Source organism: Ochotona curzoniae, unplaced genomic scaffold (assembly GCF_017591425.1).
Source record: "Ochotona curzoniae isolate NIBS_2020 unplaced genomic scaffold, NIBS_Ocur_1.0 contig_66, whole genome shotgun sequence".
NCBI lineage: Eukaryota > Metazoa > Chordata > Mammalia > Lagomorpha > Ochotonidae > Ochotona > Ochotona curzoniae.
This window is the reverse complement of record NW_024466512.1, coordinates 27,912,840-27,938,603: the sequence shown is the minus strand read 5'-3', so window position 1 is coordinate 27,938,603 and position 25,764 is coordinate 27,912,840. Positions and strand designations below refer to the sequence as shown.

The 25,764-nt window shown below is 45.6% G+C and overlaps 1 protein-coding gene across 2 annotated transcripts in view; it reads left to right on the top strand.

Moving 5' to 3' along the window:
- Positions 1–6,102: 6,102 nt before the first annotated feature.
- PDE6C (phosphodiesterase 6C) overlaps positions 6,103–25,764 on the top strand; it is a 42,069-nt gene continuing 22,407 nt past the window's right edge. The window contains exons 1-10 of one of the 2 annotated variants that reach the window (XM_040992444.1): positions 6,103–6,765; positions 13,706–13,858; positions 13,957–14,046; positions 14,919–15,059; positions 15,918–15,992; positions 17,094–17,158; positions 17,258–17,324; positions 20,141–20,188; positions 24,491–24,640; positions 25,176–25,319. In XM_040992444.1, the coding sequence (XP_040848378.1) occupies positions 6,286–6,765; positions 13,706–13,858; positions 13,957–14,046; positions 14,919–15,059; positions 15,918–15,992; positions 17,094–17,158; positions 17,258–17,324; positions 20,141–20,188; positions 24,491–24,640; positions 25,176–25,319 (1,413 nt within the window). In that variant the 5' untranslated portion in view covers positions 6,103–6,285. The remainder of the gene's footprint in view (positions 6,766–13,705; positions 13,859–13,956; positions 14,047–14,918; positions 15,060–15,917; positions 15,993–17,093; positions 17,159–17,257; positions 17,325–20,140; positions 20,189–24,490; positions 24,641–25,175; positions 25,320–25,764) is intronic. The other variant, XM_040992445.1, reaches the window with a different exon arrangement.

Here is a 25,764-nt window from a genome sequence, read left to right as displayed (position 1 = left end):
GCCTGTTTAGTCAAGGAATGCATACAGTCATTCCTCTGTGGCTGAGGGGATTAGTTCCAGGGAACACCTTATATAAAAAATGCTTAATGTTTACCTAGAGTCTATGGAATACCTAGCCAGCATGAATACTACGTAAATAGTTGTTTACTACATTGTTTAGAGAAAAATGACATGGAAGAAAACTCAGTACATGTTCAAAAGAGATACAACCATTCTGAGGGTGGCTATGTGGTACAGGAGCAAGATGGGAAGTGTTGAGTGTTCCAGTGTGGGCTGCAGAGAGGGGGGCCTCTGAGGACCCAGGGGACCCCAGCAGGGTGAGCCTTCGCAGTATTCATTTACTTGGATGCAGCAGAGTGCTGGGTGCACAGCAAATCTAAGATGTGCTTTTTGGAACTCTCTGGAATGCTTTTTCTTGGGATAGTTTTGATTAACCTGTGACTCCGCAGATGTGGATACAAGGGAGGAGGTAGATTGTCCTCCCAGAGCCCCTCCCACAAGATCATCGTGGCCATCTGTGTGGTATGTGTCAGTGCAGCCCGTGGCAGAGGGCCATGGCTTCTGTCCAGTGCTTTGGTCCTCTCTCCATCTTCCCAAGGCCCCCTCTTCCAGTTTTTGCTCGCACTCATACAGAAATGAAGAGCTCCTGGCTTATGCTGCATGAGCCATCATGTCAGGAAGTTGTAACGCTCCTTCGGCCTTTGGCCCATTTCTCCTAGAATACATTCTGGTGGACCTTGTGCACCTTGTATGTTGAGCCAGTATAGGGGATTTCAGTGCATTTTTTGATAATTGTTTTTACAGCAACATGTTTTCATTTTCTTTGTTGTTAAGTGGTTACAAATTAGTGTAACTGTTCCTCCCCTGCCCTTTCTCTCTCTCTTTTTCTCTCAATCATCATGACCCTTGTGTTCCAGATGCCAGCACAGAAAAACAGTTTATTTTGGCGCTCTCACGCAAATTTCTTCATGATGACCAACATGGGAATTCAGGTCAACAGATGGTTTTAACTTTGATGATTTCAAATTTATTTTCATAAAATAACTTTTCAAAGTATGTATTTATACCTCTTACAGTGATAACCTCTGTGTGATAAGATTAGGGACATTCAAAGTTGATTTTTCTTTGTACCTTTTTATATTTTTCGAACTTTCTGCAGTGAAAACATTTGTTCAGGAAACAAGGCAAGCTGCCAGTTGGCCAGATGGTTAAAATGACCTTGCCCCTCTTCAAGCACATGGGTTTGATCTCCAGTTCTTCCTGCTGACTCCAGCTTCCCACCAGTGCAGAGCCAGGATTGGGGCCCGGCTGAGCGTGTGGAGTATCTGCGTCGAGTCCCCAGCTTCTGGCTTCACCCTAGCCCAAATGCAGCTGTTGCCAGCATTTAGGAAGTGAGCCAGCAGATGGGATCTCTATTTCTGCATCTCAAATAAATTTTTAAATGTTTCTTTACATGTTTCAATTATTTTTTTTACATTTTTATTGATTCTCTTTCCATAAGTAAAATTATGCTTAAATTACATCCACAGGCGGTATGTAAGAGAAATAAAAGGTCATCACCTTGCCATGCTTCCTGGAAAAGCGCACCGTGGTTCAGTCACCATGGTGGATGGGTCCCTTACCCAATCTTCTTGAAAATGTATCAAGCGAATTGCATATAGTGGATATCAATAGATATCAATTGCATATATCAATAGATATTGATTTAATTTCACTAAAATTAATCACTTAAGTATCAGAAAAACATTTGCCTAGGAGCTTCAAAAAGTTCATGGAAATGCATGATATGAAAAAATCATGCATGATGTGAAAACCTTTTGAATCAGAATAAGCATGTCTTCATTCCATTTTCTGTGATCTTTCTGAAGTGCTTTCGTATTTTAAACTATCAAGTCAAATGTCAGCCTTTTCGATAAATAATGTCTCAGTTTTAAGCACATATACCAGATGTGGCTACTTGTCTTTCACCAAAAAATTTGCACTGCCCTCCCATGGCATATGGGTTGGGAAGTCCTTGTGCCGCCCCTACTTCTGCCACCTCCTTCTTGAAGCTCCTTGGGGACAAACCTAAGTTCTAGTCATTGAGGTGTGCCTTGTGTCACTCTCAGAGCACCTAAAAGCTGTCTGTTCAATCACCCTGCTATCTCCTGGGTTCTCTTGACTGCTCCTGGTGGAGCTTACACCAGCAGCGTTGGCCTCCGACACACAATGAGTTTATGTGCATGAGAAATGAACTGCTACTGAATGAAACTACTGAAATTGGAGGCATTGTGTATAATAGAAGTTAACGTTACCTTCACACTAACAGAAGCCAACAAATCAGTAACTCCTAGAAAATGTTGAAGAATATTTCAACCATAGTTGAACAAAGAACTACAGATACTTATGATCTTGCCTTCAAAAAAAAAAAAAAAGCATTTCCAACCAGCTCCATTTTGGACAAAATGACATTTACATTCATGTTCTAACAGTAAGCGTCAAACTAATTTTTTTCAGTGGTTGCAAGTTAATGTCATCAAATTAGTTGGAAAACAGTGTGAGATCCCTCAACTGAATTCTCTTAGGTAACTTGTCCTGCTAGGTGAAGGCAGAGAGCTCTTGTGAGAGCCAGTGGACACAGGAAAGGATTGTTTGTAGTTGGGAGTTTCTGAACTCAATGCCTTGTGGTGTCGTATCAGTGGTAGGAACCAAGAATGGCAAGGTGGTGCTGAGGGATGGGTTCGGTAGGATGAACTGAAGTACTATTAGCCCTCATGTTGGTGGTTCAATGTCATATACATATTTTTTGGCTACTGTATGCATGTCAGCTTTAGTAGAAATCTTTACACTGGAAAATGTTGGCAATGGTGAAATTAAATATGACATTTTTATAGAACACCATTGAAAAATGTCAGTTTGTGAAACAGAAAGTTTAAGGAAATTGTCCTATTCTCTGCTACATTTGTAAGGTTTTTTTTTTTTTAAAGAAGAATTGCCTGGTGGTTTTATTTAATAATTGTATTTCTATTTAAGATTTAATGGTATTTTATGTACATCATGATATTCATGGCACTTTAAATTTCTTTAAAAAGAATCTTTGCATATTCCCCAATGGTGGTTGGTATGATGTCTCATCTATCTCTTAATTTAGTCATCCCAGAAGGTAGTTTTAAGGTAGATTATTCTCATTGTATCACTTTGGGCAAGATAATCTCTCAGTGTTTCAAGCTCTAACTTGTGAAATATAAATGATAATAATACCTACTTCATAAGATTTTTTAAGAACTATGTGAAATATGTTAGGGTCTCAGTGTGATCAGGCAGGAAACCAGTGAATTTCTGCTTAGCATGCATGCCGGTAGAAACATACAGGTAACAGTTTGAGCTGTAGCAGAAGAGTTTGAGTTGGCAGACACTTGCAAAATGTTGTCTGCTGATCAAAAATCATGCTTGTCTTTTTTTTTTTTCCATGCTTGTCTTCTACACAACCACCGTGGGATCCAAGAGACCTGCCTTCTGAAACTGATGGGGCAGCAGGGGAAGCAGAGCTGAGAGTTCCACACTGGCTATTAATTGTTCCTGAGAGCAGCCGTTCTGCCACAACCCATTGGCCATAATTAGCCTCATGACTCCCCCAGAGGAGGAAGCACAGCAGGGTGACCTTCCCAATGACCACGGAGAGAAGACTCCTATAGGGAAAGATACAGTCTCTACCACATAGCAGAACAGTGCCTTCCCTCTAATGAACAGTCGATGGATGCATGTGGTAAGAATGAGCAAGCAGAGAATATCATTATAAAAATGAAAGAATGCTTATTTTTCAAAATTATTTGCATTCTTCTAAGTAGGAAAATGACATATACAGGCATGTGTTTTCCCAACCGGGTTTCCATATGTGGAAACATCAGTATATGTTTTTCCATTAAAGAGGAGAGAGTGGAAAAGGGGTTGTGAATACATTGCAAGCTTCTGAGAGAGATGGGGACTGCACTGTGGTCACACAGAGGAACAACTTGGAAAACAGTGTCCAGAATTTCCAGCACACTAATCTGATAGGAGGGGTGACCTGATTGAGTTAACGCATTGTTCTTTGAGATACACCTCTGGTGTGTCCTAACCATAAAGAGACACTGATAGGATGATTTGAAGCTAGTCGTTGTTTGGAGAGGACCAGCCTGGGTTGTGACATGGGGAGGTACAAGAAAAGAGATTACAGTGAGCCTCTTCTGTAAGAACTGGCATAGCTCAGCCAACGTCATTTTAAGGTCTGTTTCCCAACCCATCATGTGACCAAGAATCCCTCCATTCACGATCAGGAACCCCAATGCGTTCCTTTTTCTTTTGCAACTAATAAGATTATCCTAGCAAGGTAAAGCTTATTTTTTAAGTAAAATGCTTATTTTAATCTGCTTAAATGGTCAATATGAAAGAAAGAAAGCTCTTCCACTTCTGGTTGTCTCCCCGAAGGTCCACAATAGCCAGGAGTGGGCCAGCAGAAGCCAGGAACTGCACCTGCATTTCTCCTGCAGGTAGAAGGAGACCCAAGACTTTAAACCATCTTCTGTGGCCTTCCCAGGTACATTGAGAGGAAGCTGAATTAGAAGATGAGTAGCTGAGACTGGACCTGCCCAGAATCTACGCTGAGGCAAAACTTCTAGTTAAGAAAGTTAAGTGAAACACATGGGGTTGCTAATTTCCAGGTGAACTTACATGAGGCTATAACAGTGTTTCAGAGTCACTATCACACGTTGTGTGTTTTCATTTAGGAGAATTTGTCTTATTAGGTGGGAGCTTTCTTAAAATCTTAAAAAGATGTTTATTAAGTTTGAAATCAGCCTTTAAATATTCAAGGCAATTGATTCATGAAATGTGTAGTTTGATTTATTAGTTACTTAATGGTGTTTAAATATTTGGGGGGAAATCTGCTTAATCAGAAGTAAAAGCTTAATAAACTGAATATGAAGCAAAACTAAACAGTAGCAAGTGTTCTTTCCATGCCGGTAGCCCTGAGATGTTAGGAATCCTAGCAACGGCCAAAGCAGCTGTTATCCAGGGGATTTAATTGACCATATCTTAGAACAAAAATGCATGATGTCTGGCTACTACTATTGAAAACAAAATCTAAATTAATATGCTTAGCAGGAAAACCCAGTTAGCAACTACATGGGCTGCCCTTGTAATTATGTCTCCTTACAAGGGTCAAGGTTCAGTTGGTTGCCTGGGTCATAGGCAAGGGGTTTTCAGTGTTTGCCTCTCAAGTAGTAAGCCCGAGATATATTCCTTTAAAAATGCTTTCGGGACTGGCATTGTGGTGTAGCGGGTAAAGCAGCCGTCACCTGCTACGTTGGTGTCCTACATAGATGCTGATTCATGTCCCAGCTGCTCCACTTCCTTTCCATCTCCCTTCTAATGTTCTGGGAAAGCAGTGGAAGATGGCCGTAAATATTTGGGCCCCTGCCACACGTGTGGGAAGCCCAGATGAACCTCGTGGCTCCTGGTTTCAGCTGGCAGGTTTTGGCTGTTGAGGCCATCAGGGGAGTGAACCAATAGATGGAAGATTGTCTTTCTCTCTCTTCGTAGCTGACTTCCAAATGAGTAAATAAATCTTTTACGAAAATTTAAATAAAAATGCTTCCAAGGCCAAGCTTTCTGAAGTGAGGGGAGTTGGGTGGTGAGGATTTTAGAGAAAGAATTAGTTCTTAGCTAAAACCTGGGTGGTCAGATTGATTTCTGCTGTGTTTGTGTGACTCCCAACTCTCCCCAAATGCTTGTTAGAGCTGCTGTATAAACAAATGCTGGGTGAGGGAGGGGGAAGCCCAGGCGTTCTGATCTCCGAATAGTGCCGCTTTATATACCTATCCTGCAAGAGCAATTCCAGTTGCCAGTTCTTGCTGAGGCAGTGTACTCAACAGATGTGTCCACGACTCTTGGTTGCTGGGACCAGTGGCTGACAGTCAGTCCTTTATCTGGAACAGACACTTGGACTTGACACTTGCCTGGCTGATCTCAGATGCCCCAAAGATTCTCTGAGGACTTAGGAGCTAATAATGCTCGGGGATTTGGTGTCCTCTTGAATTCCTTAATCCTCTGCTTCCTGAATCCCACCCTAAGCCGAGGCCTTCTGTCACGTCCCAGGAGTTACAGGGCTGGTAGGCTCCACTCTACTTCTGGGGGTCCTGAGGAAGTACCCCTAGGGTTTTCTCTGACATTTTCACCAAGATGTGTTTGCTTCTTGGCTCTCAGCCTCAGGTGTCGCTCTGAAGATCTTGCTTTTTGACCAGCTGCTGCAGCACAGCAAACCACATCATGGGTGACCTCAGCCAAGACGCCGTGGAGAAATACCTGGAGCAGAACCCACAGTTTGCCAAGGAGTACTTTGATAAGAGGCTGCGGGCAGAGGCACTGGGTGAAATCTTCAAGAACAGCCAGGCTCCAGTCCGGACCAGCATGTCATTTGCTGAGCTGACACAGGTGGAAGAGGCAGCCGTGTGTCTGGAGCTGCTGCTGAGCGTGCAGGAGGAGGCAAGCAGCGTGGAGCAGGCAGCCCACCGGGCCCTGCAGAGGCTGGCCCAGCTGCTGCAGGCCGAGCGCTGCAGCTTGTTCATGTGCCGAGCCCGCAATGGCACATCGGAGGTAGCCTCCCGGCTGCTTGATGTGACTGCCACCTCCAAGTTTGAGGACAACCTGGTAGTGCCTGAGAGAGAGGTTGTGTTCCCACTGGACATCGGGATTGTAGGTTGGGTTGCTCACACGAAGAAAACCCTTAATGTTCCAGATGTGAAAAAGGTAGGTGACTTTGTAATGGGAGGGAGTGTGGTCCGTGAGGATCCAATGGGACAGAGATGCATGGGGGAAGAAAATTACCCAGGCTTAGCATTACTACCTTCAGAAAAAAAAAAATACAAGGTGTTCAGTTAAACTTGAATTTCAGATAAACTTTTTTTTTTTTTATGATTACCTAGTTGAAAGGCAAAATGATTGTGTTTGAGAGAGAGAGAGATCTTCTATCTTCTGGTTCATTCCCCAAATGGCCAGAACAGCCGGGGCTGGGCCAGGCTGAAGCCAGGAGCTAGGAGCTTCTTGTGGATCTCCAAAGTGGGTGCGGTGGCCCAAGCACTTGGTCCATCTTCTGTTGCTTTCCCAGGTGCTTTAGAAAGCTTGATCAGAAATGACACAGCATCGCTTCTCGGCCTTTTGGCTAAGATCAAGTGCAGAAATGACGCAGCTTGGACTTGAGCCAGTGCCCTAATGGGATGTGGGTACAGCAGCGGCTTTAACCACACACCACAATGCAAAGTCCACTGCCCCGCCCCACTTTTAAGTATAAGTATGTCCCATGGAATGTTGGGCATTTTGTCAGGTGGTCTTGCCAGAGCCTGGTGCATGCCACACCCCCTCATGGTTCTGAGGACTTGTCTTCTGAAGAAACTTATCAAACAAGTCACCCCCAGAGGAGCTCAGCTAACCCGCTCACTGCCAGGACTTATGATTTGCTCGCCAGGCCTCCCAAGCCCGCTCCCCTGGAGATTTGGGGTTCTCGGGGGACAGTCTGACTCACAAATTAATGTACATCATCTACCAATCAGATGTGCAAAAAAAGAAAGCAAGATTATCTCATCTGAAGGTTTAGGTATTTTTAATTTGGGCAGTTACAGATGTGGATCTGGGTGATGGCTAAGGGTGACTAACTGCCCCACACGTCCATAATGCAGATTTCTCAGGAAGGAATTCCAGTGATGTAAATGGGACACTCAGACCTTTCCAGAAACTAGGAGCACACTGCCTCAGTATAAAGCATCACCCTTTTTAGGAGCAGAAGAGTTAACTCTTCCTTCTTTTTTTTTAATATTCATTTATTTATTTTTATTGGAAATTCAGATATATAGAGATGAAGAGAAACAGAAAGATCTTCCATTCGTGTTGATTATTCCTCCAGTGGCTACAATGACTGTAGCTGAGCTGATCCGAAGCCAGGAGCTTCTTCCAGGTTCTCCCACATGGGTGCAGGGTCCCAAGTGGGCCATCCTCAACTGCTGCTCTCCAGGCCACAAGCAGGGAGCTGGGTGGGAAGTGGGGTTGCCAGGATTAGAACCGGCGCCCATATGGGATCCTGGCATGCTCAAGGAGAAGACTTTAGCCACTAGGCTACCACGCCAGGCCTCAATTTTCCTTCTTAATCATGAGAATGCACACGCACTTTTAGAAAGACTGTAAGATGCAAATAAACAAAAAAGATGGATGATTCACTGATAACCACTCCACTTCACAACAGCCGGGAGTAGCAGCCAGTTTCTCCTGGCAGCCCTGTACTCTGTACACGTCTCAGCAGTGCGATTTACTGCTAACAACAGGGCGAGCTGGGCTGTGAGGGACCAGAGGGGGATGGGAGTGGTTGCTCACCGGCTTTCTGAGCAGGAATCTGTGGTGATCTTGGGAGCAGGGGCACTTGGAGAGGCAGCAAGATAATCTCCTAAATGCCTCCTAAAGCTGATTACAGGAGGGGGCTCACTCAGACCCTGCAGGTGCCAAAGCTGTCAAACATCAGTTAACACTTGACAAATAGTTGCAGGACACCCCGTGGGTGCAAGGGTTGCTGTGGGGGCGCTCCTTGTCCTTTAGGTTTGCCTTTAAGGCCGCAGCTGCTTCAGGTGCTGAACTGATGCTGCTTACCCTTCCGGCAAAACTCTTGGCCCCCAGCTGGAAGGCTCTGAAATTTTCTCTTGATGGCCTCAATACAGACTATTTTTAAAACGACTAGAATATCAACCTTAAGAAAAAGGACAAGATTTTTTTATGGAAAATGTTTGAAGGAAAAGATAGGAAAAAATAACCTGCGTAAGAGTTCATGAGGTAGACCCAGCGCAGTAGACTAGTGGCGAAAGATCTCATCTTGCACGCACCTGTATCTTATATGGGCGCCGGTTCTAATCCTGGCAACCCCACTTCCCATCCAGCTCACTGCTTGTGGCCTGGGAAAGCAGTTGAGGATGGCCCAAAGCCTTGGGACTCTGCACCAGCGTGGGAGACCCGGAAGAAGCTCTGGGCTCCTAGCTTCAGATCAGATCAGCATTAGTGGTTGTGGCCGCTTGGGGAGTGAATCAACATGGACGAGAGATCTTCCTCTATGTCTCTCCTCTCTGTGTATCTGACTTTCCAAAATAGTAATAATACTGTCTTAAAAAAGAGTTCATGATGCTAATTATTTTTGTAGAGGAGAAAAATCACAGAATGAAGCTGCTTGAGTGGGAAAATGGATTCCACCTGGTGGGATCCGAGGGGAAGATTCATTCTGAGCGGCCCCTAAAGAGGACTCCTGGCCTTGTGGTGGGACAGAGAAGCATGTGTGGAAGACAGAGGCCCTCCTGAGCTCCGAGGAGAGGCCAAGGCCTCTACTGGGTTCTATCCGACTCTGGCTGACTGGTAGTTGCTTTAAAACTCATGTCTGCTGTGCTCTCAATTGGCCAGTTCCACCTCACTCCTTGAGATTGGGACACCACGGGTTCAGTGCTTTTGTAAAAGTTGCGGGTGATTCCCATATGCAATCAGGATTAAGAGCTTCCAGGGATGGGGGCAAGAGCCTCCTGTGGCCCGAAGGGGTGGGAAATGTGATTTTCAAAACAGCTACTGGCCCGTAAAGATGGATAAGGCCTGGTGAGTCCAGCACTGCTCTGTGCAAGGGCGGACAGACGGTCGTGGTGTCTTCTGCTCTGTCTCCACCTGGCAATGAGTAGGATAGGCTGCAATAGGATCAAGGCCTTACAGGGCTTTCCTGCTGACCCCACGCACCTCCCTGTCTCCCACAGCTTTGCTGTGGTCTGCACCAAGCCAGGAGGTAGAAACTAACGTTTCCGCTGAAATTTCTGATCCATTCTTCACCTTTTCATTTTCTTGGGATTGGCTAAATATTCTCTCATTCATAATCTTATTTGGTTCTGCTAAAGACCTGGAACAGAAGGCAGGAGTCACAGTTTTGTTCCCTCTTGAGCAGGACCCTGCTTAAGGTTATGTAGGCAGGATGTGGCTGGCCCGGGATGAGAACTGGATCTTTTAAAAACAAGGTTTTTTTTTGTTTTTTAATTTGAAAGGCAGACAGATTTTCCATCCACTGTTTTACTGCTCAAATGTTTACAACAGCTAGGGCTGGGCCAGACTGAAGCCAGGAACCTGGAACTCCATCCATGTCTCCCACATGGATGGCAAGAACCTAATTACTGAGCTGCCTGCCGCGTTCTAGGGTACACATTAGCAAGAATATGCATTGGAAATGGAGCCAAGGCTTGAACCCAGCACCCCAATATGGAATATGCGCCTGCCACGTGGCAGCTTAACCACAGTGCCACCTGGATCTGCCAGGACTCCCTTTCGCCCTCCCAGACAACTAAGCACCCTTGCCTGTTTTCTGGAAAGCAGTGTTGGCACAGGCGAGGAAAGGACTTCTTCACCAGGGCAGAGTCAGCTGCATATTCCCAACGGTGGGGGCCTGTGAATGTGGTGATGGGGAGTCACATAGAGTGGGACGAGGGCTTTTGCTTCAGCCACACCGCACTGGGTCAGGGTCTGGGTCTGAGGCTTAGTAACAGGGGGCTGTGTTGATTTTCTGCATCTGGAACATGGAGAAAAGCCAGGACACAGACTAAATGAAATTAAGGGCCTGCCTCACCACAGTTGCTCAACATGGGATGGCTTTGCTAAGGTGCAGCTGATGTTCCAGCTTGGACGCTGGACACGGCAGGAGGCAGACAGAGTCGAGCTATTATGCTAAAGGCTGGAAAACAGTGACAACAGGCAGCACAAATGTCCCTTGAAGTTAATTGTTCCTTCTTCTGCTGGGGAAAGCTGTTCATTAACTGGGTGGCCCTGGTTCTGATGATAGGTTCTGAGAAAGCCAAGGGAGAAGGTTGAGGCTTTCAATAATTAACCGGTGCCTAGAGCACCCCTTCCTTCCACCTGGCTCTTCTCTGATCCCCAAGACTTGTGGGATTTCAGATCAGCAGGGAGCAGGCTCCTGCCCGCCCTGAGCAGTCTTCTCCAGGGACTTTCAGGGGCTTCTCTGGAGACAGCCACCAAGGGAGTTTGGGAGTTGGAAAAGCAGGGGATTTACTTAGAGAAGCTGCACTGAGGTCTGTTTCAGCTAGTGGGAAAATCTAGAAGGCCTCATCTTCCTACCTAGGAATCTATGGAATGGTTTATCCGGGGCTTTCAGAAACCTCAGTAAGCAAGTATTAAAGTTATGAACAAGGCTTTTTTACTTTTTAAAAAGATCGATTTATTTGAAAGGCAGGTTTACAGAGAAGGACAGATCTTCCATCTGCTGATTCACTCTCCAAATGGCCACAACAGCTGGAGCTGGGCTGGTCTGAAGTCAGGAGCCTGGAGTTTCTTCCAGGTCTCCCACATGGGGGCGGTGACCCAAGGACTTTGATCACCCTTCATTCTTTCCTAAGCATATTAACAGGAAACTTGAAGTGAAGCAGCCTGGACTCAAATCAGCACCCATATGGGATGCTGATGCATCACAGGTAGAAACTTAATCTACTATACGACAGTCCTGGCTCCATGAGTATCTTTATTTGTAATGAAAGGCTTACTTATTTAAGTGATGGAGCAACAGAAAGAAGGGGAGAGGTCTTCTGTCATCTGGTTCATTCTGCCAAAGATCCACAGTCAAGTCAAAACCAGAAGCCTAATCTGGGTCTCTCATACGGGTGCCAAGGCCCCCACAGCTTGCTCTGTTACCTGCTGCCTCCCAAGGTGGGCATTAGCAGAAAGCTGTAATTGGGATAGAGCTGGGACTCCAACCCAGCACCTCAATGTGGAATGCAGTTGCCTGAAGTGGCATATTAGCTCCTACACCAAACCCCTGCCCACAAATATTTAATTTTGAAACTTAAAATCATTTTCTCAAAATATCCCACTGACCTTAAGGACATGTTTGTATGTTTAGAATCCAGAATCAAATGGCACCAAGTGTTGCAGGTGCTGAGAGAAATGTGTTTGGAAAACAATGCTGCCCGACCTCACACCATGGTGCCTGTTTCTGGATTCCTGTGGATGGAGGTGACTCCTCCCAAGCTGCAGTGCCTGACAGGAAAAAAAATGGAATCAGTGGCCCAAGCACTGTGAATTCTTGAGAAAACATCTGAAGATTCTAGAGGCATTCTATCCTAAGGGTCAAGATGCTGCAAGAAGCAGAAGTAATAGATTGTAGTTGGAAAAGAAATACCTCCATTGGTGGCAGGGGGGTGAGTGTTGGGCCTCGAGGGAAACGTGCACAGGGGGCCTGCATCTGGCTAAGGGCATCTCACTTATTCGGTGATGGGAAATGTTTAGAAACATTAGAATGCAGAGGAAAATGCGAGTCATGCAACAAAGCTGCTTTTACTTCGATGGGGCTAAACCCACCTTGGGCTTCTCTTGCTGATCCTTCCTGAGCATGCCCACTGTCACTTCCCTAAATGCTCTTCCCTCACCATGCTGGCCTTTCCTCGCAGCAGGAGCTCTACACTGTAGGAGATAGCCTCCTGCTGCCTGTTTTAAGGTTAGAAGATGAGGATACTGAAGATAAGGAACACACCCAGGGCCACATGTTAGTGCACCAGGCCTGGCTGTAACCCAGGAAGAGTGTGAGTCCAGGATGGTTTTTTTTTTTTTTTTTTTTTACCATTGCATGAGGCTGCCTGAGAAGGATCTAGTTTTTAGTTTGGCAAAGATAGGGGGGAGAGCTGGTATGAGGGGTTGCGCTTGGCTCCCGTAGCATCACAGTTTCTTTGAGAAAGGTCCCATTTCTAGGATCTGTCTGTCCGTCTCTCACTCTGCCTTAAATTAGTAAAATAAGTCTTCAAGAAAATATCTGATGCTGGCAAAAGGTGGTCCTCTCACACCAGCTCAGTAAGAATTTCAACCTTTTATAAAACTAATCTATGTAAATAAGAATTGCTCATACCGGTGGATCAAGGAAAAGAGATCTATACTTTGGGGATGCCGTCATATGAAATGAAGGCTAAGGAATGATGATTAAGGTTCTACCCTTTGTCAAGGGGAGAACTATAGACAGCTGAATGAGCAGAGATTTGTGTGGGTCGCAGAGCACTCAGTGTGGAGCAGATGTGGGAATGTAAGAGGTAGGTTCTCATCCATAGCCATCGGTCTGAAGAGAAGGACAGAGACAGGTAAGTGAGCAAAGTATCATATAAAATGAGAAAAGGTCTCTGCATCTAGAAAAACTAAAAATCTGGCCTAAACCAACAGAAGGACATGAAAGAGGCATATCAAGCAGTTAAGGCTGATCTCACATTGGTGAGTTAGGAGTTTGGCAAGAAAAATAATTTTCATTGCATTGGGATGTGTAGATGACCAGTAGCACATGCATATTTTCTTTTGTAGTTAAAGATAGGAGCTCTTTGGACTATATGGTCTCTGCTTGTTCCTTCCCTCACACACCTTTTGTCCATTATAGCCCTGTTTCTTCCCCACCCTTCCTTTAAACATCTCACTTTGTACCTGGCCATGACATCACTTCTATCCACTTGATTCATCAACCTAAGCTAGATGGACCATAGCTCACATGAGAAATGCTATTCCATGCAACTTCATAATGGTGGGCGGTATGGAAATATAACCCTTGCACTAGGGCCCTAGTTACCTGCTGATATGATTTGGATTAGAAAATAATCTGTCCCCATTTCTACATCTATTGTTCCCTGATTCTATGCCACTTTTTCTTCAGAACAGTCATTTTTCTGACTTCATGGACAAACAAACTGGATATGTTACTAGGAACCTGCTGGCAACTCCGATTGTGATGGGCAAGGAAGTTCTTGGTGTGGTTATGGCAGTGAACAAAGTAAATGCACCTGAATTTTCCAAGCAGGATGAAGAGGTAAAGCTAACCCTGAGCATTCCATCACAGGCCCAGGAAATGTGTTTGTTTTACAACTAAGGGAAAGGCATAATTATTTTCCTTTCTGCCATCTGTAGGTCTTTTCCAAGTACATCAATTTTGTTTCTGTCATCCTAAAGCTTCATCATACCAACTACCTCTACAACATTGAATCCAGGAGAAGCCAGGTAAGGGGAGGGTGATGTCATCCTATCCTGACAAAGTGACCCAGAGGGAACAAACTCAGACTGCCTCCCAGCCCTAGTGAGTAAGCCACATGGACCAGGGTCCAAGATTTAGTGCTGGTGTTCCCTCGTAGTATCCCTTCTTCCTCCTCCCCATTCTGCATCAGTGTGTGTAACTCCCTTGGTTTTCTGCACTCTACATCCTGGGTAGCCTTATTTTTTCCCTCTATGAAATGATGATGATGATGGTGCCTACATCACATGGTTGGCATAACTATTAACTGGTCATTAGCTCTTATGTAAAGCTCTTAGCAATTTCTGGATAAGGAAAAAGCTGTCCATGTGATGAGCAAATCACACCTCTGAGAATAGCATTCATAGCCAGAATACTGTAGTCTGTACCGCTGAGAACCTATTTTTTCATCAGTGCAGAAGTCAAAGAGTGTTTCCCCCAGCCCTTTGCATTCTGTCTGAATGGGCTGGGTCATGTGTGACTAGCTTAGGATATGTGAAGGAGTCATGCAGCTTTTCCCCGTGAGGGTCAGTGGAAGCCAGTAGGCCACCAACACTGGACCCTTTGGCCAATGGTCTGCTTCTGCACCCTCATTTTGGACATCCTTTACATTCCAAACGTTCAGAGATGGGAAACAATTTGGGGCTTTTTCCTCCCACAGACTCATAGCTTTGCATAGGTCTTCTCATCAGCACCCTTGAGAATCTGGGTAGTGGATGGATACATGCATGTTCAAAACCAGATTGCATGTGTAGTGATGTGTACACATTTATTTCATATGCTTCCTATCTTTTTTTGGCCAATGTTCTATCTCCCTATAGATAACACTCTGTGTTCTAATGTTTTCAATCCTGGTTTTCAGATCCTCATGTGGTCAGCCAATAAGGTATTCGAGGAGCTCACGGATGTAGAACGACAGTTTCACAAAGCGCTCTATACAGTGAGAATGTACCTGAACTGTGAACGGTACTCCATTGGCCTCCTGGACATGACCAAGGAGAAGGTCTTGTTATCCCATATGTCTGTCTCACCCAAAACCTTCTATCAGATATGCACCACCTGAGACATGATTCAATGAGAAATAGATGCACTATGTACAGTGAGAGTGAGTGGGCCACCAAAGCCAGATTGTGCAGGAGAGTTGCAGAGCCCTAGAAAGCTTGTGCCCACCCTAGTCCACACCCCTTAGCAAAAAGTTCATTATTATCCTCATTTAAAGTATTTATTTATTTATTTGAAAGAGTTTGCAGAAAAGGAGAGACAGATTTTCCATTTGCTGGTTTACTGCTTAGTGATTGCATTGGCAAGGGTTGGGCCAGCAGGAGCCAGCCTGAAACTCCATCATGCTCTCTGTTCAGGGGCCCAAGGACCTGGGCCAACTTTCATTGCTTTCACAGGCACATTAGCAGGGAACTGGATCAGAAGTGGAATATCCAGGATTTAAACCAGTACTAATATAATGCTGGCACTATAGGCAGCAGCTTAACTCCCTAAGCCACAACACTTGTAAAATAGTATTCCTGTTTTACAAGTGAAAAAAAGGTTAAGTAACTTATTTAATGTCAAAATTCATGATATAAATTCATGAATTTTATGAGGATATTTCCAAAATTCTTGGAAAAATGGAATTAAAATATACTACCTGGTTTAAGAATTTTTGAAATCCAGGTTTTTCATAACATGCATCTTCCATGAACTTTCTAACATAGATCTTCTCAGCTTCAATATTCCAGAGCTATAGAGACAGATACAAACATGTCATATACAAACATTCACATACATATACAGGTCACACAATTTCTCTTTGGAGTGGCAGGTCATGGGAGTTTTTAAAATAATGTTTAACTTTAATTGCCTCCAGGAATTCTACGATGAATGGCCAATCAAGCTTGGAGAAGTGGAACCTTATAAAGGACCAAAGACACCAGATGGCCGGGTAAATACAAATATCTGCCTTGATGCTCTTTAAGTAAAGGTGTAGCTGCAAAACTCTTGACTACAGGGCATGGAGCAAAGGGCACTGGCTTAGAAAGGCCCGGGGGTTTCAAATCTTTTTAAAGATTTAGTTATTTTTATTTGAAAGGCAGAGTTACACAGAGAGAAGGGGAGAGAGAGCTTCCATGCACTGGCTCAACCCCCAAATGGCTACATGGCTAGAACCAAGATGATCTGAAGCCAGAAGCCAGGAGCTTCTTCCAGGTCTCCGACGTGGGTGCAGGGGCCCAGGGCTTGGAGCCATCCTCTTCTGCTTTCCTAGCTGCAAACAGGGAACTGAACTGGACATGGAGCAGCCAGGACACACAAGCCTAGCAAACCTCTTCAGACAATCCAGTGCTGAAAGGGGCAGTGCGCTGTCTGTACAAGATGTGCCCTTAGGTAGTTAAGGAGTATCATGACTCGATCTAGTGAAGTAACTAGATCTCACTCAAATATGCATAAATCTTCATCTGTGTATTTGAAAGGAGGAGTGGCAGGGAGCTCCTGCATCCGCTGGTTCATTCCCCCAGGCTTCCCCAGCAGGCAGACCTGGGCCAGAAGCAGGAGCCATTAATGCCATCTGGGTCTCCCATGCGAGTGGCAGGAAGCCAGATACTTGGGCCTTCCTCTGCTGCCTTTCAGACACTGGCAGGAAGCTTAACTGGAAGCACAGAGCAGCCAGGGCTCGAACTAAGGACTCTGATGTGGATGCCAGCGTGCTAGATGCAAGCTACTGTTCCACAATGCCTGCCCCACCACACGCATCTCTGGAGAATCAAAGGAATCAGTTCAATGTAAAATGGATTTGAAAGCCATAGGCTCCCCCCAGAAGCTGATGTGAGCATTCAACTCTTCAAAGACAGTTTACCTCAACCTTGACCTACGTGTAGTAATATTTCTGGTTTTATTACAATTTTGTAATCGGGTTATGAGTAGTGTTATTTTTTGCAGCATGTGTGATTAGGAAATAAGGGACTCTTTATAAAGTCTTAGTTTTTCACTGAAAAAGTGTTTCCTTTGTGCAATAATACTGGGCTAAAACCTTCCCCTTCTTTCTTAGGAAGTCATCTTTTACAAAATCATTGATTACATTCTACATGGAAAAGAAGAGATTAAAGTAATCCCGTGAGTATCGCCATGGTGTCCCACCAGAGTTGTCTCATTTGTGTGCATGGTGCATTTCTCTGTGGAGCAGTGATCTTTCCTCTTCTACTCTGCCCTAAGGTCGCCTCCTGCAGACCACTGGACACTCATCAGTGGGTTGCCAACATATGTTGCTGAAAACGGATTTGTAAGTTGCTGAACCAATGCAAATCATAAATGATATTTGCCTTATTAGCTAAGGCAAAGATGTGACTGTGAATGTAAGAATGAGCAGGCAAGGGCCCAGTGTGATAGCCTAGTGGCCAAATCCTCACCTTGCATGCACTGGGATTCCAAATGGGCACAGTTTGTGTCCCAGCTGCTCTACTTCCCATCCAGCTCCCTGCTTGTGGCCTGGGAAAGCAGTCAAGCATGGCCCAAAGCCTTAGGACTCTGGGCTCCCCTGGCTTTGGATCAGCTCAGCTCTGGCCATTGCAGCCACTTGGAGAGTGAATCAGCGGATGGAAGATCTTTCTCTGTCTCCTCCTCTCTGTAAATCTGATTTTCCAATTAAAAAAAATTTTAAAAAATTACCATATAAAGGTCAGGTGACCATGTCCATTAGCACAGCACACACCAAGAAGAGTCTTAGCAGTCACAAGTAGGTTAACCAGAAGCTTCTAAGCTCTGCATGAAAATAGTCAACATGAGAAGGGGCCATCGTCCCATAAACTCCTGTTTTTAAAGTGTGAAGCTACATTTTATGAATTGTATCCCAGATAGGCAGCTCCCATCCACTGGCTCACTCCCCAGAGGCCCTCAATGGCTGAAGTTGAGCCTGCCAAAGCAGAAACTGGGAGCAGAAGCCAGGTCTCCACGTGGGAGGAAGGAGCCTGATCATGCCAGCCATCTGCACTGTCCCCAGCATCCACATCAGCAGCAAACTGGAGTCGGAGCTTGAGCAGGGAGTCCATCTCCTGCGTCTGATGTGGCAAGTGGGATCCTAACCTGCTTCTTTTCCACTAGGCGAGATGCTTGCTCTGTTCCTCAGCTTCTCACTCTGCAGCCAGAGATTGCAGACATCTGTGGAAGTCGGCGACTGAGATCCATGCTAGGTTTAATTCTCTCAAGTGGCATGGTCAGTTTTTTGAGGCATGAACTAGTCAGAGGGAAGGAGAGAGAGTGAGCCCTCTGGGTATGGATGGAAAGCAAGGTGTTCTAGGATTTCCATCTATCCGTAAAGGTTCTCTAGCGGCTCCAAAGTACGACTGCCACTACTCACTGCTGTGAGGCCAGTCAAGACGAGTGAGTTTCTTCTGGCCCTTTTAAGACACCCAAGGGATGCCTGACCCATTGGATAATGCAAAAATCGAATTCAACTTAGATCCGGAAATCAATGAGTGGCACAAAAGAGTCTTGAAATTCTTAGAGTATGTATGCCTTGGCAAACTTTGGTGGGGTGGGAGTGATTAGCAGTTGGGAAGCCAGTTGCCCCATATTGTGGAATGTCTCGGCTTGATTACGGACTCTGCTGACAGCAGTGATGGCTCAAATGCTTGGGCTCCTGCCCCCTGCGTGGCAAGCCCAGGTTAGTTCTTGGCTCCTAACTTCAGCTCAGTGCAATTCTAGCTCTTGTGGGCATTTGAGAAGCGAATCAGTGGTTAGGAACCACCCTGCCACCCCACCTCCACCCTTTGCCTTTCAAATAAATATACTGAGAGATCGTCACCTTTTCTTTGTGCAAAACTCAGTGGTTCAGTGACTTTTGGAAAGCATGTGGGGATAAGGTAAGGCTTGTTGAGGCTGCCCACTCACACCTATTCACAAGACTGGTAGACTTTTAGGAATTTAGGGAAGTGCATTTTTAAACTTTTGGCAGCCCACAGTGCCTACTGTGGCAATTGGCCACAGACACAGACACGCACGGGGCTTTGTCCGACTCCACCAGCATCCTCTCCGGAGGTCACTATTCTAGCTTTTTCCCATAAATTTAAACAGAACATCCAAACTCTTTGGGCTTCAGTTTCCTCATGTTTAAAACAAAAACTTTAATTTAGATATCAGTGTCCCTTCCAGCTTTTTTTTTTTTTAAGGTTTATTTAATTATTTGAAAGGCAAAATAACAAAGAGAAAGGTGCTCACTCTCCAAAAGGCTGCACTAAGCAGGACTGGGCCAGGCTGACGCCAGGAGCCTGCAGCTCCCTACTGGTGTGTCATGTGGGTGCAAGGGCTCAAGCTTTGGCCCACCTTGTTCTACTTTCCCAGACACATTAGCAAGGAGCTGGATCGGAATTGGAGTGGCCGAGACTTGAACAGGTATCCATGTGGAATGCCAGCATGGCAGGTGGCAGCTTAAGCCACTGTTCTATGATCACGGGCTTCCCGGAGTTTATGGTTTTAAGTATGTCATTTTTGTAGAGAGATATAGCACTTTTAATGAAAATTTCTGCGGAGATGACTGAAGATACAACTCAAAATGATTGAAAAAGGAGAGTCCCTGTAGAGGGAGCAGTAATCTGTAAATTTCAGTAATACAGGTGGCATCGTGAATCCTCACTTCCACTGTTACTAAAAGGTTGCCTGATGGTTTCCTCCTGCCCTTTCTTATAATCTTGGGCTCCCCCTGAAAAACAGTGATGCCCTCCCAGCATCACTGTTGCTACCTGTCCCTGCCACCAGGCCTTCCTGCTCAGGCTCCTCCCCTCTGCTGCCCGAGCAGCCCAGCTAGCTGCTTTGAATTGGAAGCAGAGCCTTAGAGACAGGGGCATTAGGGAGGCGCAGAGATGGTGCTCCATCCATCTGGGGACTCAGCCGCAGAGAGGCTGCCTCCAATGAGTCCCTAGCAGGTGCTCTGCGGCCAAGTGGTGCCATGCAGCCATGCAGCCATGCAGGGTGACTTGCTGAGCTGCTATCAGCTGCGAGCTGTGTCAGTGGCTCTCGTGCCTGGTGAACGTTCCGAGTCTCCTCCGTGGCTTCTGTGACCCCACCACATGATGACTTACAAGGTCTCATTTTGCCCTCCAGATATGTAACATGCTCAACGCCCCTGCAGACGAATACTTCACATTTCAGGTAACTGCCATTGGGCCTCCCTCTCACAGCGTGTGTATGTGTGTGTGTGTGTGTGTGTGTATCTCCCCTCATCCATTCCCAGAGTCTGCCTAGTATGTAGGTGTGTCAAGGGGGCACAGGTTAAGTAGCAGATTTTTCAATGAAGAATCTGACTGGGAAAGAAAAGAGAGATAAGAAAGGGTACAGAGTGGCCCTGCCCCCTGCCATTGTTTTCTTCCACTGGCCCATGAAGGGGGCTGCTCACTGAACACTGTTTGGCATGCACGGGTGTCTGACCCCATCTCAGCACCTGCTACCGGTCCTCCTGCTGGGTTTCGCAGTAGCCCTTCCCTGCAAGTGATTGCAACAAAACCTTCCTGGGGCTCAGAGGCCAGCCCACCTCTGTCCTGGTTTATCTTCTTTCTCCAGCATGCAGATTTGCTTCAACTCCCAGACAAGACCCTGAACCAGCCCAGCAGGCTTGCTTCTCTCCAACGTGGCTGCTGTGGTTTGAGTGTGGCTCCTCAACTTTGACATGCTAGGCACTTTACCCTCACATTCCCATGTAGATGGGATGTAAGGTGGATACTTGGGGAGGTAGGTAGATGGAGGTCATAGGCTGTGTCCTCTGGGAGAGCACCAGTGGGCTTTGTAAGAGGGGCAGGTTGGTGTGGAAGTGGCACGCTCTTACATTCTCTCTGTGGAATGCCTTCCACCCATTAGGACAGAAAATAAAAAAAGCCTTCCTACAGAATAGTGAGGTAGACCTAGCTCCTCATCATTACCCAGTCTGTGGTATTCTGTTACAGTAGCAGAACACGGCAGCACGAGGGCTTTCTTCTTTAATGTAGCTATAAGACTTGGAAGTCCATTCTCCCCACATCCAAGTTCATCAAAAGAGTCCCTTGCTACTTCTTCTTCACCCCCTACCCACCCACCTGCTCCCCTCTTGTCACCCACTCCCCTCCCAGTTGTTGAAGATAAGCCAGCTTCACCTCTTCTGGCTTCTGGCACATGTTGTTTTGTGTCCTGCATTTGACAAATATCCAATTAGATCCCTAATCCCCATCAGAAATAAAGACTGTCCTTCATGGCAGGAGTTATCTGGCTTTTTGTCTCAGGCACACACACATGCACACACACATACAAACCCAGTTCTATCTGTGCTTGGACGGAAAAGCTGGCCTTCCTGGGATGTGAGTGCTTCGTTGCTAGCTACAGACTCAAGCTGGGCCTTGGAGAACCCTGTCCATGCTTGCTTGGTTACCTGGGCAGTTTCCCTGGGATTCAACTGCCCATCCCTTTGCTCACTGACATGGAAAACACGCAAACACCATATGCTTGCATTTGCTCTGGCTTCTGCTTGCAACCAGAGTCTGCAGTGACCATGCTGTGCCTAGCACAAGCCCAGGCTTATGGTCACTGTGTGTTGGAAAGAATGCACAAACCGAGGAAACCGAGGGCGAAGGTTGTCTAAGTGTCTGCAGCTCCAGCAGTCATGGTCCAAACGGCGTGGGGGCGGGGGCGGGGGCGGTGGAACCAGCCCAGAAGAGGCCAGGGCCGCATCCTCCGCCACTGCTCTCCAGCTGTGGCTGTGTACTCCAGGGGGCTCTGTGCTCTAACACCCAGTGTGCACTAAGATCATTATCTCCACAGCACTCTAGGCTAGAGACTGAGCAAGAGCAGTAATGGGGAAGCAGCTCACCTCAGGAAATAACTGGACTCCACTGACACCTTCCATTGGTCCTAGGAAGCTCCAACAGCCTTGCAGTTTCCCTACTGTGCTAAGGTGCAAGGGGCCAAATTCCAAATTTCAGTCCTTTAACCTTGCTGCTTCGCCTGGCTCAGGGCTGTACCTTGCTCTGATAGCCCTCTAGGCCCCTTCCCACCTTTTCCCTCAGGCCTTGCTCAGGTGCCTTCTGCAGGGCACACTCCCTCCCCTGACTCCACCCTCTCCTGGCCCTTTCTCTGCCTGACGCTTTCTATCCCCTGTGCACCTGGGCAGTTGCTACAAGGAGATGCTAGCAAGAGCTAGTGATTCTCAGATGCTGTCCCTTGGGGACATAGAGCATCAGTATCTTCTTACTGCTGTCACGACTAACCTGTGATTGAAAACCATACAAATTCATTGATCTGACTGTTCTGGAAGTCCGAATTTTAAAGTGAGTTTTCCTGGGACTAAAATGGAGGTGCTAGCAGGGCGGTGGTCTTTTCTGGAGGTCCCCTGCCTTTTCCAGCTCCTAGAGGCTACCTGTACTCTTTGGCTCTCACTCCGTTTTCCAAGCCAGCCATTCCTATGACCTTGCTTCTCTCATCTTAGCTCCCCATCTTTGATTCTGACTTCACTCACTTTATTGCTTTCAAGGATCCTGGCTGTTAACACTGGGTCCACCTGGGAAACCAGGTTGATCTGCCAACTTTCAGAGCAGCTGATGAGTGACATCAACTTAATCCCATGTGCCAGCTTGAGTCCTTTGTGCCATGTATGATAACACAGGTCCAGGGACTTGGGGGGTGGTGCGGGGAAGGGCACTGCTCTACCTGCCACCACTTTCCTTGAAGCAAGTTAGAGTTCTTTCTTTAACATCAGGTAAGGAAATCTGAACACACAAGGGAAAATGTACACAGGATTTTTTGGCTTTACATTTTTTGTCCTATTAGTTTTCTTACATTGTAGTCTTTTCCTATCACTCTGCTATCACCAAGTCCAAACAAATAGCAAAATCTTGAGTATAAAAGGGGGCAGGTGAATCTTTATGGAAAAGTTGGGAGATGGTCAGTAAGTCTTATTTTGGAAACTTTAAGTAACATACACCTGTACTTATGGCTGTGAAGTTATTTTGCACATGTGATATATTTCCTGTTATTGAGCTTGTGCCCGTTCTTTGTAAGTACATAAATATTTCTCAGTATTTTCCAAGGGAGAAGGTTGAGAATACTGTGTGATGCACTTTGTTTTCTAAAGCTCTAAACATCAGGACACATAAACTGAGGTTTGTTTTCTCTGCTTTTCTTTCCAAGTACAAAGGTCTTTACGAGGTAATAAATAGGTTTCCTCTTTATGTGATAATTACTGAGCATCTAGTGTCTGCTCAGCACAGTTCTATCATTTATATGAAACTTAATTTATGAAATAGGACTTATTCCTGGGTAAGTTTAGGAAGAAGGCTCAGAAACCAAAATCAGCAATGCTAAAGCATTCAGAAAATGCCTGAGTGGTAACTTGTGTGGTCTGAGCTGTCATTGCTGTTGGAATCTGGAGAAGAAAAGTCTCTTAGGAGCTGCAGAAGTTAGAGACTGCTTCATGGCAAGTCTTCCCATTGGCCACTGAGGATGGCTGACTACGGCAGGGGTCTTGGCTGTGCAGGAAGCAACAACTACTCCTTGGTTCTCTGTTCAGAGGACATCAGAGTCACCTGGGCATGCACTTAGAATGTGTGCCCAGAGACCAGGAAACAAGCTGAAAAGAATCTGCTGCACGAGGCCCTTGGGCTGCACTTTGAGAAATATTCCTGAGCTTTCATGGTCGTATCCCCCGGTCACATCTTGAGGATGAAGTCTGTGGCTTTGTTTATCTTTGACTCGTTCTCAACAGTTAGCCTAGTCCCTGGGCCCACCGGGGTCTTGAAAGTTGTTTTTGAAGCACAACACACCAAAGAACCAAAGACTGGATGGATCAGCCAGGAAATCAGAAACCATATGGAGTATTTTAGTGGAGAGAACTTACTACAAACAATTAGCTCAACCAGTGTTGGTAGAAAAAATGAAAACAGTGAGGGGTCAGATGCATTCCCTGTACCTGGAACTGGGGGACAGAGGGAAATTCCAATGTTTTCAGATCAAAGACCCTTGGTTCTAGTACAGCCGCTTTGCTGATTTGAGTATATATAATACTGACATCTTACATTCTGACACTAAGGAGGAATTGTACATCTCACAATCAAAGATTGCTCTTTCTTTAATGATAAATTGAGTGATGAGAGGTGGGGTGGTAGCTCTGAAGAAGAGTGTGAGGAAGCCTTGGAGTGAGGGAGCCACTGTGCATACTGAGTATAATGGTGGCTGGAAAGGTACAGAGGGGATAAACTTGTGTGGAATCTCACATGCGCGTGCACACAGAGGAACAAAAAGTATAAGTGAATCTGGTGAATTCAGATAAGCTCTGTGGCTCCTTCACCAGTTACTTCCTTCTTGGGATACTGTATTGTTGTTACACAAGGTGTTACCACTGGCCAAACCTGGGTGAAGGATATGTGAGACCCCTGTAAGTCTATAATTGTTTCCATACATTTTCAAAAATAACTTATGTTCTCTTATTTTTAGAAAGGAGCAGTAGATGAAACGGGTTGGGTCATTAAGAATGTCTTGTCGCTGCCCATTGTCAACAAGAAAGAAGACATCGTGGGCGTGGCGACGTTTTACAACAGGAAGGATGGAAAGCCTTTTGATGAACATGATGAGCACATTACTGAGGTGAGCACATTACCGAAATTATGGGGGTAAGTGCATGAAATAATAATAGAAGATACAGAATTGTGCTAGAATATCTTTCTAAGAGCAATTAAGACAGCTGTAATTAGTTTTTATGATGTCATTTATTTGCTGACCTCTAGCAAATGGCAACATTTTCTACCAAAAAAAAATACAGTTTGAGCTTAGTCAAAATTCTTTATAATGAGAAAACAGGAAAGATTTTTCCCTTGATGCCTCTGCTTCCTCTTGTTCTTGTCCTCAGCCATTTGTCTGATTTGTAGATCCTGCCTTATTCCCCTGGAGTTTGTAAGTCTTCTCCACTAATAATATTTTGGGTGCATGATGCACATGGAAATGCAAGGGCTTAGCCAGCTTTGCTTAGTAAGGGCCGACTATTAGTATAATTATTTTTCTTCGATTAAAGAGCTGGGTTGTTGATGGTGGAAGGGAGCCAGGTTAAGAAGGCATGCTGTGTTGCCTCACTAAAAGCTTTTCTTCACCTTATGGGGACTGAGTCAGCATTTTTACTTTCCAGACTCTCACACAATTTCTTGGTTGGTCTCTTTTAAATACTGACACCTATGAGAAAATGAATAAGCTAGAAAACAGAAAGGACATCGCTCAAGAAATGCTCATGAACCATACCAAGGCCACTCCGGAAGAAATTGAGTCTATTTTGGTAAGTGGAGGAATCAGGCTTGAACTGCCTAAGCACAGCTGCTAGAAATCCTGCAAATGCCCAGGGTGCTGACAGATGAGGTTAGGTTTAGTCAGGAAGGATGGAAGGAGAGGCAGAGAAGGATGGGACCAGGGGTCCAGCATACACATACCTTATTGCACAGCCAGGACCTTTGGTTGGAAGTAGCAGCTCATTATAAACAGCTCCTGAGCCTGCAGGGAATGAAGTAGTGACAACTCAATTCAAGTGCTTTACTCAGTAAAATTTCTAGTAAGGGATATGTATCAGTCAGCTGCTATGATATAATGCTGTGTAACGACTATGGCGGGTAGTAATGAGTATCTGATACTCCTGCGTTTGTGGTTGACCAGATGTTGATGCATCTGAGCTGGATGTGGCTCCAAGCTGTGAGTGTGGTATGCTCTGTGGTTCTCTAAATTCTTGA